The sequence below is a fragment of the Leptodactylus fuscus genome, chromosome 1 (genome assembly GCF_031893055.1).
Source record: "Leptodactylus fuscus isolate aLepFus1 chromosome 1, aLepFus1.hap2, whole genome shotgun sequence".
NCBI classification, from domain to species: Eukaryota; Metazoa; Chordata; class Amphibia; order Anura; family Leptodactylidae; genus Leptodactylus; species Leptodactylus fuscus.
In genome coordinates this window covers 293,514,405-293,532,556 of record NC_134265.1, presented here as the reverse complement: position 1 = coordinate 293,532,556, position 18,152 = coordinate 293,514,405, and the positions used below count along the sequence as shown (strand labels likewise).

Sequence of the window (18,152 nt, the reverse complement as noted above, 5' to 3'; positions counted from 1 at the left end):
TTGTAATGTTTTGATACCTTTTAAAAAATGAAAAACTTTGCAAAATAAAGAAAACATTTTGTGTGACTGTGTTGTGACATCTGTAACTTTTTCATATTTAGATGTATGGAGTTGGGTGCGGTGTCTTTTTATGTGGGACAAGATGACGTTTATATTGATACCATTTGTTTTGATTTATTGTTGCCGCTACGCTGTTCACCGTATGGGATAAATATTTTAATATCTTAATAGTTTGGGCATTTTGGAGAGCGGGGGTACCTAATGAGTTTGTGTTTACTTTAATTATTTTTATATCTGATCTAGGGAAAGGGGGGTGATTTGAACTTTTGTATTTTTTTTAATACTTTTAAAAACTTTTTTCTTTTTTTCCTCCAGGACTCCCTCCCTCCCTCTCCTGATAATACTTGTCTATGGACGAGCTGTGTGAGCAGAGGGAGGGAGGCGTTCCTCCCCGCTCACACTGTACAGCGTGATAGGCGCTGCTGGGCAGAAGGGCGTCCCTGGCTAACTGTCAGAAACACCCTTCTGACTGTAAAGCGCTACGGTAGTGGGACCGATAGCGCTCTACCCAGGGCACAGATTGGGAAAGCCGACAGTGCACTGAATTCAGCGCACTGTCAGCTTTCCAGCAGTATATAGAGCTGCCTGTGCCCAATCTGATGAAAGGTCCTGTTTAAAACCTAGGAGGTCTGATCGCTCATCCAATGCTACTGTATTGCAGGGAATAGCAAAATAATGCTCAGGAGTGGGGTGATTGGTGAAAAATGGTGGCACCCAAGTTAGACACTGTGGCCCAGTTTGATCGCAGCATCTAATGGGTTAACAGTCGTGATCGGTTAGTAGGGGGTGCCAGCTGTGTTATACAGCCGCCATCCGCCCTGTATGGAGTGAGCGCAGCTCCTGAGCTCTCTCCATACATCCTCATGTGACTCAGACGTCCTGGGGCACTAAGGGGTTAATACAAACATCAGAAGTAAGAGAATATATTTTAGACTATATATATATATATATATATATATATATATATATATATATATATATATATATTACAATTTTTTTTTAGGTTATCATGTGTATAAACGTAGGAAAAAACATTTTTTAAAACTTTTTTACCCTTTTCCCTCTGATTTTTTTTTTTTTTTAACAAGTTAAATCGATCTCTTATTTTTTTTATACAATGTGTAAGCCCATTATGTTCTGAGAAAGAAGAGACCAAATACATGTAAGTTGGCAAAGTCATTTGTAGTTAAGCTGGAACATGGCTAAAGCCTGACAATGTGGCTGATCTGGAAGGGGGTAAAGGATGTGGTATGGAAGTGGTTAAAGGAGCGGAGGGAGGAGGCTGGGGCACAGGAGGCAGGCACTCGGCCGGCACACTGAGCACATTGAGCTGTGTACAGCAGGCACAGGCAGCAGCGGCAGCTCCTGCTATCTATCTCCTGGCATCTCTAGCAGCACTGAGGTGACTAGAGACTATTCTAGTGGCGGGGAAGGTGAGAGGGATCGTGGCTCAGCTCTGATCAATCCCCTTTGTGTCTCCTCCAGCAGATGATGATGATGATGATGGTGATGAAGGTAGCCGTGCTCTGTGTGTATGCAGCACTAGGCTGCAGTGGGGCTCTGGCAGCGGCTGCAGCAGCGACGGGCAGGTCAGACCGAGGCAATTTTCTGGATGATAAACAATGGCTCACCACTATATCCCAGTATGACAAGGACGCCGGCCACTGGAACCGATTCCGGGATGTGAGTGCACCTTTACCTATTGTCTGCACGATGCGGTGGGCACTGGATGGGAAGGGGCACTCTCCAATGATTAATGCGTAACTTTTCTATCCCCCTGTGTAGTGCTGACTGTGCCATGTCTGCTGATCCCCCTCCCTCCATGATAAACTTCAGTGCCATGATAATCTTGTGCTCATGCCAGGGGGGGACATGTATCTGATGGGCTTAGATCTAGCTGATGCCATTGCAGCCTATGTACCCCAGAGGGGTAAGTGCCCAGTACTGAGCCACAGCAGCTGGACTGGCATTTGCCATAGTTGTTAGGTAGGTGAGGTGCCTCTTATTCACCCTCTCAGGCCTATACTTACCCATCATGGACTTATTGATAAATGAAGGTGATGCTGAAGGTATAAAATTCATGGCCATGGCATGGAAGGAAATGTTCCCAACATGTAGAAGATGTAGAATGCAGCACATAGGTGTTATCAGACAGTCTGAGTCTACATGTATTCACTTCCTTAGGGCTGCTCTTCCTCGCAATGTTCAATGTGACTTCCAAGGAGGTGTATGGTACCTTAAGCAATATTTGTATAAGAAACCAAGACACAGCATGGTGCGTGTTTGCTGCAAGCTTCCACAACTGATAAAAAAAAAGGTGTCAAAAGCAGCAAATCCCTCTCCTTTGTTAAATCTGTGTGCGCCTTGTAAGCTTATTAGGGTCTTTACAGTGGAAGAGCTGGAATTAGTAACGTTACAAGCAATTTAGGACTTCTCCAGTCCTAATTTCTGCAGACTCGGAGTCGATGTACTTGTTAACTCCTTGGCTGCGGATTGTGATTATTAATGGTAACGTGTCATTGTGTCTTGAGACTTGTTTGAGTTTTTTTTAGATTTGTTGAAAGTTTTGGAAAACACTTTGTAAGAAGTTACGGTGACCTATACACATGTATGTTATACTACTGAACTTTACAACGGCTGCAAATGTAAAGACTTCTCTGCTGGTTTGATGAATAACACGGATTTTAGGCAATAATAGCCAAGGTACCAAAAGAGTCATTTCTGGGCTGACCCATTTAATCCTCCTCGCTTGGACTATATATCAGGCTCAGCCAGCATTCATTAATAGTACTATCATAGTGTGTGTGTATGTATATATATATATATATATATATATATATATATATCTGCAGGCTTCTAACTTCCCACTGGGCATTGTAAGGTAGCAATCCTGCAACAAAGGAAGAAATTTTCCTTTGACCATCTCAGCCACAGCAAAATCTTATTGCACATATGAACTTTCCCAAGAACCGCAATAGCAGATGTTCCTCTGCACATAAAAATTGTCTCTTACAATCCTACAGATAGATCGTACAGGTTGTCACTTTAATTCTGGATGTCTAACACAGCATCACTTTTGCATTGCTGCACTACATTTATTAAGTAGTCAAGGTAATATACCCGGCGGCACCTTGGCAGTAAAAGATTACTAGGTACATAGTGACTCATGGCTCATGTTTATGTCATTCACAGTTGCGACTCATCCGGATCAATGTTGCTTCTGCATTTGATTGACACTTTGCAGAAAATGTTGAAGAATTGGAATTTCTATTGTTTATTCCAGTAATTAAGCATCGGAATTGCCTTTACGTCCCTGGATATTGTACTAGAAAGCAGACATGGAGTCAATTTAGTGTATTCTGAAAAGTTCCATCTTTTAAGTCAGAAGAATGGCATGTAGATAGGTTCTGACAGCCTGGCAGCTACCCAGCTATAATGTAAAGTGTATGTTCTTCTAGGAGAAGCCTGGCAATGCTGCAGTGTTTGTTGTACATACAGCAGATTGTTTTTCTGCTATGATTTGCAGGAATGTAAATTTGGTAACAGAGATGTTGCTGGTGATACTCTTTAAGATGTTACCTTATATGAGTGTTTGGGCACCCTGCTCATGTTACACGGCATATCGACTTCTAAGTGAAATAAAGTTAACACAGCCTTTGAAAAGAATTAACCGATTTCTGCAATTTAATGACAATGCACCATTACAAAGTCTCCCCTAGCTGTATATCAGATGTCACATTTATTAGAATGGAAAAGTTTGGGCTTCTTGGTCCTCAGTACTTCATAATGGCCTTGTAGCAGAAATCAAACCTTACAAATGCCTTTATGCTGCCAGCCATTAGTATTTTCTTTGTATTCTTTCATAAGGATTTCTCCTCCCTTCTTGTAGACTACCTGTAGCACACAAAGATTCTTTGGTCAGTTCTCGTTTTTAAAGTAGTTCAAGGTCAAGTTTGAAAGTTGCGATGATCATTGTTTTGTGATTTACCGTTTTTTTTTCTTCATTGTTAGGTAGTTGGATTAAAGTAATACCCTCCAAATTTTCCTTCTAAGTTTCCAAGTAATGCCAGAGATGCGGTGCCAGAAGGGGTAGCGTAGTAGTTAAGACAGAAATAACACACCTACAACTGCCATTGGGAAATGGGAATAGCAATACTACAACTTGGTTTGGTTTACCACTATAGATCCCTGCAGAGATATTCGTTCATAGGAATCTTTTTGATATTTTTCTTGGATTAAAAAGCTTTTCCAGCAGTGCAAAAATTTGTGGCAGTGGTTTTAAATGTGCCAACCAGATAAAAGATGCTATACTCAATTCACTGTTACCATGCTGTTCTCATCCAGTGGTGCTCCTGTGCCTGCTGGTCTCTGTTTCCTGCTTCCATCGTAACACAGTGTGGATGGGAGCATGTTGTGCTGTGTCAGGAGCAGGAAGTTGAGATATGAGCTGAGACCTAGGTATCCTCAGAGCTGGAGCCTTGGAGGAGGTATAAGTTCTTTTATTTTTGTAATCTTTTTTTAAATCCACTGGCTCCAATTTTTGTGCAGTTGAAAAACTTCCTTAAGATCCTGTCTTCCTGTTTATCTTAAAGGGGTTTTTGCCCCCCCCCCCCCAAGAAAAAAATAAAAAAATCTCATCTAAATAATTCATAAAATAACAAGAAAACTGTTAGGCTGGTCTTACACGGCCGTAATGTAAGTCCGCAAATGGTCCGCAATTGATGGTTTTCAATTGCGGACCATTTGCGGACACATTATATTCAATGTGGCCTCTTACACCATCGGATATTTTATCCGTGGTGTGGCTGGGCCGCAACCGTGGTCCGCAATTTATAGGACATGTTCGTAATCGCCGTGAATTGTGGCACTGCACGGACTTGCCCATAGAACTCTATGGTCCGCAATGGACCAGCCTTAGACTAATGTTAAGTCCTCTGCCACTCCAGGATGTTGGTACTTGTTTACTTAGTTTTTTTTTACACATGGCCTCCACCGCCATACACAGTCTGTAGTGATTTGGTTTGATACAAAGGGTATAACCTGGTGGGGGTGGCAATGGGTGCAGGGGTCCAGGATCCTTTTGGGGCCCAAATGGTTTCTCTTCCTATTAGGCTCAGAACAGTACTATAAATGATACATTATAGTTATGGGGGATGGTACAGGTTTTGCATTGGGCCTGATGTTTCACCTCTGTTTGACTCTCACCTATGGGCAGTGATCGGCTGCAGCGATCATGGTATCCGAAGACAAAGAACCTTGGAAACTACTTTAATTTTCATTTAACCCCAGAAGTTCAGACAAATGAATTTGTAAGCTGGAGATATTTATATGTTTTAGGCTCCGTTCACATGGAGTAACGCGCCGCTCATCTAGACACGTATACACGTGTCAGAGCCAGGCGCTTCAAAACAGATCCCATTGACTTCAATGGGTGCCGGCTTACGCGCACTACACATTGAAATCAATGGGAGGCTTTATAACCCATTGATTTCAATGCGTAGTGCGCGTAGGACCGACACCCATTGAAGTCAATGGGATCTGTTTTGAAGCGCCTCACTCTGACACGTGTATACGTGTCTAAATGAGCGGCGCGTTACTCCGTGAGTACGAGGTCTAATTTTAGGTTTTTCTTAGTTTGTGAGATTTTATCTTTATTTCCATATTCTCCATTAGCTGTTTAGAAGAATCCTGTGTTGTTGAGTATGAGCACTGCCCCTGCATATATATATATATATATATATATATATATATATATATATATATATGTATGTGTATTGTAGATTTTGAGCCCCATATAGGGATCACAATGTACATGTATTTTCCTATTAGCACGTCTTTGTAGAATGGGAGGAAATCAACGCAAACACGGGGATAACATACAAATTCCTAGCAGATTTTCCTGTCAGGATTTGAACCCAGGATTCTAGAGCTGCAGTGCTAACCACTGAGCCACCGCGTTGCCCCTGCCCCTACTTATATTGACCTCTCCTATGCTCCTTGTGAAATCTCAGTCTATACAGTTTTTAGTACTGTGTTCATGGATATATCAGACTTAAACTATTAACGGAGAGGCAATAGCAAATAGCACAACCCCCAAATTCTACAGAAGGAACAACATACCCACTGATATAGAGAAAAAATGCACATTTACAAAAATAATGCATACATAAAGACCTCCCCAAACTCTGTATCGTCATGGCAGTGACTCTTTACTTCATGAACTATAATAAGTCCAATGAGTTAAATTAAAGGGTTGCCCAGGATTAAAAAACAAAAAAACATGGCTTCTTTCTTCCAAGGACAATACCATGCCTGTGCACAGGTTGAATGTGTTATCGCACCTCTGTCCCATTTACTTTAAAGAATATGAGCTGTTATACCAGACACAACCCGTGGATGAGTGTGGGGTCATTTTTGGAAGAAAGCAGTAATGTTTTTTTAATCCTGGACAACGCCTTTGTCCTTGAAATAATATTTTTGTTATGTATGAGAATGTAAAATGATAACTAATAAATATCTGTAGGGAAAGCAGGCTGTGGAAAAGGATGCCCAATTCTTCATACAGAACTCACCTGTACTAGATAAAGTTGAAATGTCACACTACTATAAAATAAAAAAAAAAACTTACTTCACAAGTTATTAAAAGTTTGCCATAACACACACACACACATATATATATATATATATATATATATATATATATATATATATATATATATTGGAATACTCAGTAAACATATACAGTATACATGATTCCGATTTCTCATGAAACAATTTTGCACAAATTCGAGTTAAATCCCTATCAGGCTGCAATACTTCCGAGCACATAGACATATAAGGTAGACATCTTGTTCTTTCGAAAAGCTGATCAGCGGTTGACACACATCTCTGGACATGGCCAGCCAAGAGGAAAAGTAAAGGAGGACATACCTTTAAGGAGATAGCAACTTTTCCCTGCAGAATACTTCCAGTCCAAGAATATATACCATATTTTATCTTTGTTTTGTATGCACTCCATGTTTGAGACCTCGCCAGAGAGAACTATGGCCCCGTACATATAATGAACTAGTAACATACCTCATTCTATTCAATTATGAAGTATTATTTTAATATTCTAGATCTGTATTTTATTTAAACACATTTTCAAAGGAAAGAAAACCACAAATATAAAACTGGCAGTAACATTTGTTGTTCCTAAATGCAGAACCTTAATAATGAAGTCTATTTAGCCATCCCTGATTGTGTATTGCTCTGAAAACAAAGCTGTGTTGAAGAAGACAAAGCCATTGCAGATATCTGCATAATGATTACCGCTCAGATTTCACAGCTGAAACTAAAACGTCAATGGCACCAGCTGGGCTCTACCCAAGGACAGCGAAATAATGTAGGGTGCTGCAAGAAAAGCCAGTATAAATGTAGCAAATCATTAGCAAGAATGGCCGCATAGATCTACACTTATCTAATCTGATGTAGTAATCAGCTTTCAGTAATACATGTGCACGCTCTAATGCTGTGTTGTAGATATGAACATAAGATAATAAAAAGCTGAGTAAATCTAATAAACTCTATCCCAAAATGCAGTTCAATGCAAGACTACTGTAGAGATCACTATAACTTTAGCTGTCATGTCTACTCTAGGGAACTCTACAATATAGTTCAACATGGACTCCCTCCATATACTGATATCACTGTCTTACCTGATTATATTACTAATGCTAGGTTCACACCTACGTTCGGGGGGAAAGGAACATAGGTGTAGAAACCTAATCTGCTTAAAAAAGCAGAAACCCATGGACTCATAGACTATAATGGGGTCCGCCGGGTTTCCGTCCCAGTTTTTTATGCCCAAAAAGGGTGTAAAAATGCGGAGAGAAAAGCGCTGCTTGCAGGAATTTTGGAATGGGAATAGGGAACAGAGACCCGGTGCTGGTGTGAACCGAGCCTTAGGTTAAGGCCCCATAGGCCGTAATCGCAGTGCTAAAGCGCTACAGAAAGAACCGCGGCGTGTACGCACTGCGGTTCTTTCTGCAGAACTTTCAACAGAAAGTTATCAGAGTTTTCCTCTGCGGACTTTCTGTTACAATTATATCTATGGCAAAGCCGCCGGCGTTGCAAATCGGCTTTGCAAATCGCAGCGTGTCCGCACTGCGTATTTTTCCGCAAAGTGGGCATGGGATTCGCATGAATCCCATCCCCTTTGCTTGCACCTGACTAAGCATTGTCGTCAGCGACAGATTCGCCCATGAGAGAAACCGAGGATCTTACAGGGCTGGGCCACTTTGCTAATAGACAGGAGCCTGGCACCATTTGATGTAATGCCCAGGTTAGGTGTGTGAAAATTACAAACATTTACTCACCTCTCCTGGGTATCATCTTTTGTCCATTTACAGCCTGCAACTGATGTCACCTCTACCTAAGGTGGCCTATGGCAAGGCAAGGAAAAGTGAATGTAATTGTTTTTTATTTTTACTCACTTCCCTTGGGTCTGCACTTATTTTACTCTAGGGTCTGAAGGAGCACATTTTACCATGTGGGGTCATTGTGGAGCATTATACTGTGAGGGGTTTCTCTAGGGAGCCTGTTATACTGTGTGGGGGCGGAGATGCCACTGTGGAGCTTTGTACTGGTGGGCTTTGGGGAGCATATCAGCTCTTGGGGGGGCATATTATACTGTGTGGGGCTACTGTGGAGCATTATACTGGAAGAAGGGGCTCTGGTAAGTATATTATTCTGTGTGGGGCTGTTGTGTAGCATTACACTGGGGGACTCTGTTACTTTGTGGGGTGACTATGGAGCATTATACTGTAGGAGGTCTCGGTAGTATTTTGTACTGCGTGCGGATGCTGTTGAGCATTACACCATGTGAGGGTTCTGGGGAACATATTAAACTGTGCGGGGCAGCAGTTGGGCATTAGACTGGGGAGACTCTGGTAAGTATTGCTTTAGAAGGCATTTTCAACCCAACAGAGGCCCTTTAAATACTAACTTAATCAATCTTATTGTATTTTTTGGAAATGTTTGTACAAATCTTTTTGCATAAAATCATGTTATATTTAAAGGGGATGTCAGACTACTTTAAATTTTGCTAATTGTTGATGGCTGCAAATAGTTTCAATTATAAAAATATGACCTCTTCTTCTGATGTTTCATTTCTATTAGGGTGACTGCAGCAGCCAATCGCCGACCTCGGTGGCGACCTGTACGCGAATGGCACATTGGTCTCAGCAGTCACAAGCTGGTTGTGTCCGGGTCACTTATTTAAACTATTTGAAGTCATAAACAAAATTGCAATTTCAGCCAGACAACCCCTTTGTTGTTGGTGCCCCTCATAAAAATCAGTCCATGGTGCATATGTCATTGTAGTCCTCCTAGCTACACCTTTGCAGTTAAAATGATTTCCCTCATCATCGTTACTTCGTGGTTAAAATTAGTCATAGAATTTTAATTTAAGAATGTGGATTTGCACACACTATTGTAGACGTAAATTGAACTTGTAACATAAAAGAAGTTTTCTTTAGTTAAATAAGCTAGAACAATGAACAGTCAATGCTGCTAACACTTCAGACAGCGCCACTCTCTTTACAGAACATCTCATTGATTTGGTTTCTTTTCTCTAGAGGACTCTTGGAAAAGTAAAACAAAAATCTAAACTTCAACCAATAGTTCAGATGTATTTTGATATTTAAAATTGCCACAAATACAATTCTTGATTTCTTGAATTGGATGTCATATGAAACTGGGAATTTTCTTTCCTTCTCAGTTTGCCATATTTTACCAACCAATAAGTAGAATACATCTCTAAAACCATTGATAACTGGATGAAAGTAGAATTCATTAAGACTATGTTCACATCTATGTTCACTTGGGGCAGGTCTGTCAGAAATCATGTAATGAAAAATTGCTGCCCCTTGTTGTTACTGGACCACCTTTCAAAATCCCAGGAGCTGTGAGATCGCAGGAGACATCCAGCTAAAATGATAGCTGGGAACCTTCTTAGGGCTCTTAGACCTGTCATAGTAATAACACTATTGAGACCTGCTTGGAAGTGTATGGTACAAGCAATCTCATGATCGCAGGTTTCACCCCCCCTGTGTAGGGAACTAAAAAGAAAATTGAAAAAAGTTACAAAAAAATTGGATAAAATAAAAATTTCTAAAAATAATTATGATTCGCTGATAGTTGGTAGTGAAATCCTCTACCTATCTAGGGAATTGGGGTGTTTTATCCCCACTGTGAATATAGTTGTGGTGAATGCAGGTGCATTTAAATGGTAGCGCCAGACACACCTGTAGAACAACACTTCTCCAACATTTCCATCAAAGTAAATGGCAGTGGGGGTGCGTATGTATTGATCACAGTTACTGTCCAACAGAAGTAATACACCCCTATGTTTTCAGGATCAATGGGGTTCTCAGCACCCCAGAATATGCAGTGGTCTTCTCCATTACAACTACGGTTCCTATGTAACTTTTGGGCTCCTCGAACTATACACAGTGGTTCCCCAGAACACGGCAACAACAAGACCTGACAGTTTTACAGTAGGCAAGGCAGATTGTGTTAAGCCTGCTTAAACATTCTTTGCAAAGTAGCATGGAGTTTGCATATTCACTCCATGTTTGAGTGGATTTCTGGGTTCTTTCGAGATACTCTGGTTTCTAATTCAGAAACATACTAGTAGGATAATTGGCCTAGGTACCTGTGCCCGAGATAGTGAATTTAGGCTGTGAACTCCAGTGGGGACAGGGATTGATGTAAGTGTTGGTAATATATGTACCGCTGTGCAGAATGTGTTGTCACTATGTAAGGCTATACAGTCACAAACATGTCTCTGATTTTTTTGAGAAACCAAACAAAATGAAAAATTATGGTTCAATGTCCAGGGTATGTGGATGTGGTGTGGATTTCTAAGGCAATTCAATAGCATATTACTATGTATACCTAGTAGGCTCTGGAGTGAGGCCCTGGAAGCACATTTCACAGATGTGGTAATGTTTATGTGCCTGTCACTAGGGATTATGTAAATGATTGTTAATAAGCATTTACATATTAACTTTTATCATACTTATCATGCATATCATTGCTTTGTATTCAAATGCACATTTATCTTCATTATATTGTCCAGATGGTATACTCGTAGCTCCAGCCCGATGCCATAAGCACATCAAAACCATATTTGTTGCCAGATATTTTAACAGCATAGAATTCGTTGCGTTGCTTTGCCAGCATGGCACAGTGATACCTATATCACTGCTCATTCATTCAGTCCATGTAGATAAAAGGATGTGGCATTCACCAATGTGTAAAATCCTATATTTCAATTCATACACATTACCAGGGGAATGATAGCAGGCAGCCTACAAGGCAGTGACAGTTTAGAATAAGAGAATGCTTCTTTGCGCCTGACAGCATCGTTGCACCATCATATCATCTTTATATGTCCTATAATATATCATCTGTTATGGTATTGCCCGAGGAACAATATCCAAGTGCAGAAACCATACGGCAGTAGAACAAACTAAATCTCACACAATGCTGAGAGATTGATTTATGGCACCCCAAACGTCTTCACCAGAGCTTGCCGCAAAGTTGGTTAGACTTGAGCTTGATTTGGACCCAGCTTATTGCCCCAGAAGCGTAATGTAAGTAATAGATGCTCTACAATCTGAAATCAATCGGGGACCCACAGCAGTACTCACAATGAAGGTCAATAAATGTGTCCAAGGTCAAGTCTGAGAGAATCAGTCAAAGTCCAAATCAGAAAACAAGCGAATATCCAGTAAACAAACCTTGGTCAGAAGTTCAGCAATCCAACAAAATTGATCAGAGAACAGGAGCCTTACTAGCAAGTATTGACTAATAGCAGGTACATGGGGAGTTCAGAACAGACTCAGAGTTCTGATAACTACAGTATGTAAAGCTTTATATTTCAGCATGGAAACCTGAAACAAAAGCAGCAAGCAGTACTGAGATTCCTAACATATAAATTTATAAAAACAGTGATACTACATTACCTGGTGTCATCCACTTTGCTGACTCTTCACATGTAAATTTCTAAATTATCCGGCATTAGCACATATATACAAAGGTTTTTTCTTTCCATCGACTGCACATACAGGCTTAGTGTTACGTAGCAAGTGGAGAGACAAGAGCAGTCAGCGCTATTAAATATTACATGCCATGGCCTATAGCGACTATACTATCTATAACACCACTATTAGACCTCGGTAATTCAGTAGCCCTTTGGTGGGTGCCTTTCCTTACGAACAGTAGGTTAAAGACCTACTAGTTACTCAGACGTGGAGGGCTTCTTTAGAAGGGGCTTGACAATGGCTGTCCACTCTTCACTATGCTCTATATTGAAGATCTGGTCAAGATATTCCAGGAGGAGTGAGATTGGGCCTAGATCTAGTTCATATGTTCTACGTAGGCTCTGAAGGATGTTTGTGATCTGTTTCTACTAATTAGTCAAATTGTAGCCATCAACTTAAAGGGGTTGGTCACTTTCAGACAAATAATGACAAACAAATGTACAAAAAAAAAGATATACAATTTTCCAATATACTTTCTGTATCAATTCCTTACGGTTTTCTAGATTTCGGCTTACTGTCATTCATTCTGTTACTTCTAGAGGATAAAACTCTGACCATGGTCATGTGATTTACAGTCCATGGTCATGTGATGAGCTCACAGGTGCACAGCTGATTACCAGCCAGATGTCTGATTATTGTGCTGTGACTACAACGAGCGGCACCTGTGTACTCATCACATGACCATGGACCGTAAATCACATGACCATGGTCAGAGTTTTATCCACTAGAAGTAGCAGAATGAATGACAGCAAGCCGAAATCTAGAAAACCGCGAGGAATTGATACAGAAAGTATATTGGACAATTGTATATCTTTTTATTGTACATTTGTTTGTCAATATTGGTCTGAAAGTGGCCAACCCCTTTAAGGTATTATTATTCCTGGCCTTTGAACTGATAAGGTCATTTGTTGTTTGGATGCCTTTCAAATCACTGAAACTTTGTTCCTGAAGTAACAGGCAAAATTTTCACAGAGTTGTGATGATGGGATAGTAGGTTTTATGCCGAGTGTGAAACATCTGTGCCGGCCTGTTCCTTGGGTTTTCTATTTCTTCTTAGGTGGATTTTTTTCTCATTGATTTTTGATAGTTCATCAGATGTACTGTCAGATAGCTTTTATTCCTTCAGTGATTGATGTTTCTGATGTTTCAGCCACTGATGTTCCAGTTTCCACCCCCTTTTTTTTCACACACCCTGGTTTGACCACTCCTCACAGAACTTAAAGAGGAGCTTTCATCAGATTGGGCACAGGCAGTTCTATATACTGCTGGAAAGCTGACAGTGCGCTGAATTCAGTGCACTATCGGCTTTCCCGATCTGTGCCCCGGGTAAAGAGCTAGCGGTGCCTGTACCGTTGCGTTTTACAGTTAGAAGGGCGTTTCTGACAGTCAGTCAGGAACATCCTTCTCCACAGCAGCACCTATCGCGCTGTACAGTGTGAGCGGGGAGGAATTCAGCGCACTGTCGGCTTTCCAGCAGTATATGGAACTGCCTGTGCCCAATCTGATGAAAAGTCCTCTTTAAGTTCTGTGAGGAGTGGTCAAACCAGGGTGTGTGAAGTTTTCGGGTGAAGACTTAGGTGCACCAGGGAGCAATAGCATCAAAAGCAAAAGACATGGATTTATTGTATTGTCGCACTAGATGTCTGAAGTGGTGTCTTTCAGTGGAGCGTAAGGTTATTCCAAATTTCTTTAAGTATTCTGTATTTTCTTGGTTCTTTGTTTTGGTGTTTGGCAACTAGAGAATTGAATGTGAAGCTGATAATGTGATGATCTGACCAAATGACTGGATTTACTGTTACTTCTGAGATTTCCATTCCTCTGTGGAATATCAGGTCAAGAATGTGAGCCTTTCTGTGAGTTGTCTGCTTGAGAGAAGCCTAGATCATCCGTAGTAGTAAAAAGCTCTTTCCCAAATTGAGAGAGGCTGCCATCTACACAGGCATTAAAATCTTCATGTATGACCCACCTTTGGTGGTCTAGGGATAAGATGGATAGAAACTTTGTTAATTTCTTTAGAGATGCTGCTCCTTCACCTGGGGGTTGAGAGATGAGTAATAACCTGATGTTTTTATCTGCTAAAATGTGAGCAACAATGCATTCAAAGGAACTGGTTGCATCAATGGGGAACATTTTTATCTTTAAGGTGAATTTTTTACAGATAGTTACCCCTCCTTCTTCTTATCTTTTGTCTCTCATGGTTCAGCTCTAGGTAGTTATTTGGTATAGCAGCTTCCAGTAAGTCATTGGACTCAGTAAGGCCATGCATGATTGCTGTTTTGTTGTTTATAGATCTTGCATTGCAGAGTCCAGCTCCGATGTGGTTTGATGGAGTCAGAGATTTTGTGTTCTGAGCCTTAGCCTTTATTTTGTTCCACTCTTTACTGCTGGAATTTTGTACTCCTTGGATATTTATTTTCATTCTATGGCTGGCTGTCTTAAGAGTGGATAAAAATGATTTTCTTTTAGCACTCCCTCTGCAGCCTCTTTTCGTCTTTTTAAGAATCCCTAAGCAATTTAAAAAATATATTTTATCTGGGTGTAGATTAGATACAGCCCTTGGAGGATACACTGAGAATGTGAAAGCCGCTGAGTGTATGTATTTTGTTATTGTAATAGTCCAGGACTATAGCATGAAAGGTAACACTCGAATGAGAAAACTTCTTGGAGGGTCTAGGTGTGAATAGTCATTTAGGACCTACATGTGAACTGCCAATGAAAATAGTTTTTTCACAGAAGTAACTTGAATTTAAATGAAGTACATAGGAAAAATGTTTCTTCTTGTAGTGTTGGTATTTTTATAACTATTTAAATTGTAACGAGAAACTCACAACCATAGATTTCTGAGGGAGTCATAATGTACTTGCAGCAATGTCAGTAAGGGCTTGGAGTCGAATTGGAAGGCACAGTCCTTTGGTTCGGTAAGTTGTCCAGTCAACATGTGATGATCTATACAGTTCAGTATGAGGGTTCTCCAGTGCCGAGTTCAATCCAATGTGTATCACAGAGTAGAAATGCCATCTAGCTGTTTTAAACAAATGAAGGCACTGAGCTAATGAATGTAATGGTGGATCCTCTATATTTGCTTGCTGGTTTAATAGGACTGTGACAGAAGTTACAGACCCTCAGAGATTCTGACCCTTTATGACTACAGGGTGCAGATATATCATTCTGTTAGAGTAATTCTCTTTACTTGTATGTATTTTTCGGACTATAAGACCCACTGTACTATAAGACGCACCTAGGTTTTAGAGGAGGAAAATAGGGAAAAAAATTTTGAAGCAAAAAATGGTAAAATATTTAATATATGGGAGTTGTAGCTTTTCAACAGCTGCAAGGCCACATTGACAGGTGACCCTGCAGCTGTACGGAGATCCATAGAGCGTTTTTTTTGCAGGGACAGATGTTCTTTTTAGTTATACCATTTATCAGAGGCAAAACGGTGAAAAAAAAAAAAAAAAGCTTTTTTTTTTTTTTTTTGTTTCACTATTTTATTACTCCTTCCCCTTAGGTGGATTGAACCTGCAATCATTTGATTGCAAGTCCCATAGACAGCAATACAAGTGTATTGCCATCTATGGGAGATTCTCTACATTATTTTTATGGCTGGTCATAGACCATATAGTAATATAGCAGTGACAGGCCTGGGAGACTTCAGGTGGCTCCCGGCTGTCACCAGAACAGGTCGGCTCCTGCGACTTTGAAGGTATGGGGGTGTATTCTACACTTTGGGGGGAAGGGGGCTTACATTTTAATGCCCGTAATTAGAATGCATTCTAATTGCGGGTATTAGCTTTGGGCCTCCGCGTATAGCGGAGACCTGGTTGCTATGGCAACCGCTCTGCAGCAGAGCGGCCACCATTATTCTTACAGACCCTGCATCCCGGCAATAGAACGGCGGATGCTGGGAAGGGTGCCGGGGCCTGCAGAATTGCCACGCTCCTGTTGCTGCAGGAAGCCAGCAGCAGCAGGAACATGGCGATCTCCACATTCGGACTATAAGACGCACCCTCATTTTCCCCCCAGATTTTGGGGAAAAATCTTATAGTCCGAAAAATACGGTACTTATATTCTTATATAACAAAGGTCTGTGTCTTTCTTAACCAGAGTGAGTCTTAGAATCCATTTTGTCGTGGATTATGTAATATCTTCACATTGTGTAGCATTCAAGGTGTTTCTCTCATCCATATATTGATGATAGTGATAGACTGGACACTCATAGTAAGCTTGTTTCCTATTTAGGGAAATAGATGTTATCATTTTCATACAACGTAACCAAACAACAGAACCCAAAGATGGGTATGAGAATTGGTTAAGATGGTTATACAGACCCACAGTATTTGTCCTTTCCATGTCCCTCTTCTCCCTATTTGTAGAAGTGACACTATACATATCTAGGGAATTTCCTCACCTACTATTATTAGATGGTAATATGTACCATCTCTGCCCATTTTAATACACACTAAGATATTTTTAACATATAAAAAATTTAACATTTATTTCTCTATTTTTTCTATTTCTATTTTTTTCAATCCCCCCCCTACACCTACTCCAGTATTTCTTTTCCCTTTCCCAATATATTTTTAGCTGTTTAAAGGGATTCTATCATTAGGAAAACTCATTTTTAACTAAGCATATATTTGCATATCCTTTAGAAAGGTTATTTCACACATACCTTTAATTCGTTAATCCTCTCAGCCATTTTTGAATTAGCCCACTTTTATTGATATGCTAATTAGCCAGCAAGGTGCACCCGGAAGTTCAGTGAGCGCTGTGTGAAAACGGGGGAGATGAGAGCAGGAAGGCTGGTGAGTCCTCATCATCAGTAGCAGCAGCAGGTTAATTCAAAAACAGCTGGAGGATTGACAAATTAAAGGTATGTGTGGAATAGCCTTTCTAAAGGCTTTGCAAATATATGCTTAGTTAAAAATGAGTTTTCCCAATGATAGAATCCCTTTAAGATGGGGCACACTTCTATATATGGAGACAAATAGCGCCTCCTTTGCAATTCTCTTCTTCCCAGACTGTAAGCAGGTAGTCTTATATAAGCTATATTAGCACGTAGTAACATGTAAGCAGGGTCATACATAAGATCATTCATGGTAAATGTTATCCTTGTTCTTTTGAGCTTCAAGTTTGGGCTTCATGAATGATCACTTTTCATTTCCTTTCTTGATATATCCCATACTTCCCCACCTTCTTTCTTTACTGACTATTTTCAAAGCAAGTCCTTAGCTCAGATAATTCAATTTTTTTCATTTTTTTAAAGGCTCTTTATCACATATGAAGATTTGTTTTCTAGCTTTCTGTCCTTGTTCTGATCTTCTATTGAATGCATCAAATAGCAGGGGAATGGAGATACAGCTTAGTCTGATCTGTACAACTTGAATTTTGTCACCTCCTGCAGAAACATTAAATGATACCAGATTTTAACTCTGTCTTTGAGTAAAGGAGGATTTTAGGCACCCCAATGCCAAATATAATCTGTAACTAAGGTCACTTGCAGATTTCAAAGAGCCTTCTGTCTAACTAAAACATATTTCCTTGGCTTGTTTTGAGAATGGTTTATTTTCAATTCTCTTAGAATAATGGGATTCAGGTCACCCATTGCATGAGATCACCAAAGGTCCATGGGACCTTTAAAGGGATTCTACCATTAAAACATTTTTTTCTTTTTTGTGGATAAGATGTTGGAATAGCCTTTAGAAAGGCTATTCGTCTCTTACCTTTAGACGTGGTCTCCGCCGCACTGTTCCTTAGAAATACCAGTTTTTATCGGTATGCAAATTAGTTTTCCCGCAGTGATGGGGGCGGGCCCCAGCGCTCAAACAGCGATGAGGGCGTCCCAACTGCTGCCAGAGAAGTGTCTCCAAGCGCCGTCTCCTTCTTCATCTGCCGCGTCATCTTCAATGTCTTCCAGCACAGGCTCGTAACTTCTAGCAGAGCAGACTGCGCAGGCGCACAGGTCACAGGAAAATGGACGCTTGCACAGTATTGTTAGCGGCT

General features: G+C 40.5%; 1 protein-coding gene across 1 annotated transcript in view; it reads left to right on the top strand.

Annotated features, from left to right (window-relative positions):
* Positions 1-1,376: 1,376 nt before the first annotated feature.
* SPOCK3 (SPARC (osteonectin), cwcv and kazal like domains proteoglycan 3) overlaps positions 1,377-18,152 on the top strand; it is a 276,057-nt gene continuing 259,281 nt past the window's right edge. The window contains exons 1-2 of the mRNA XM_075258082.1: positions 1,377-1,462; positions 1,549-1,743. Of these exons, the coding sequence (XP_075114183.1) occupies positions 1,549-1,743 (195 nt within the window). The 5' untranslated portion in view covers positions 1,377-1,462. The remainder of the gene's footprint in view (positions 1,463-1,548; positions 1,744-18,152) is intronic.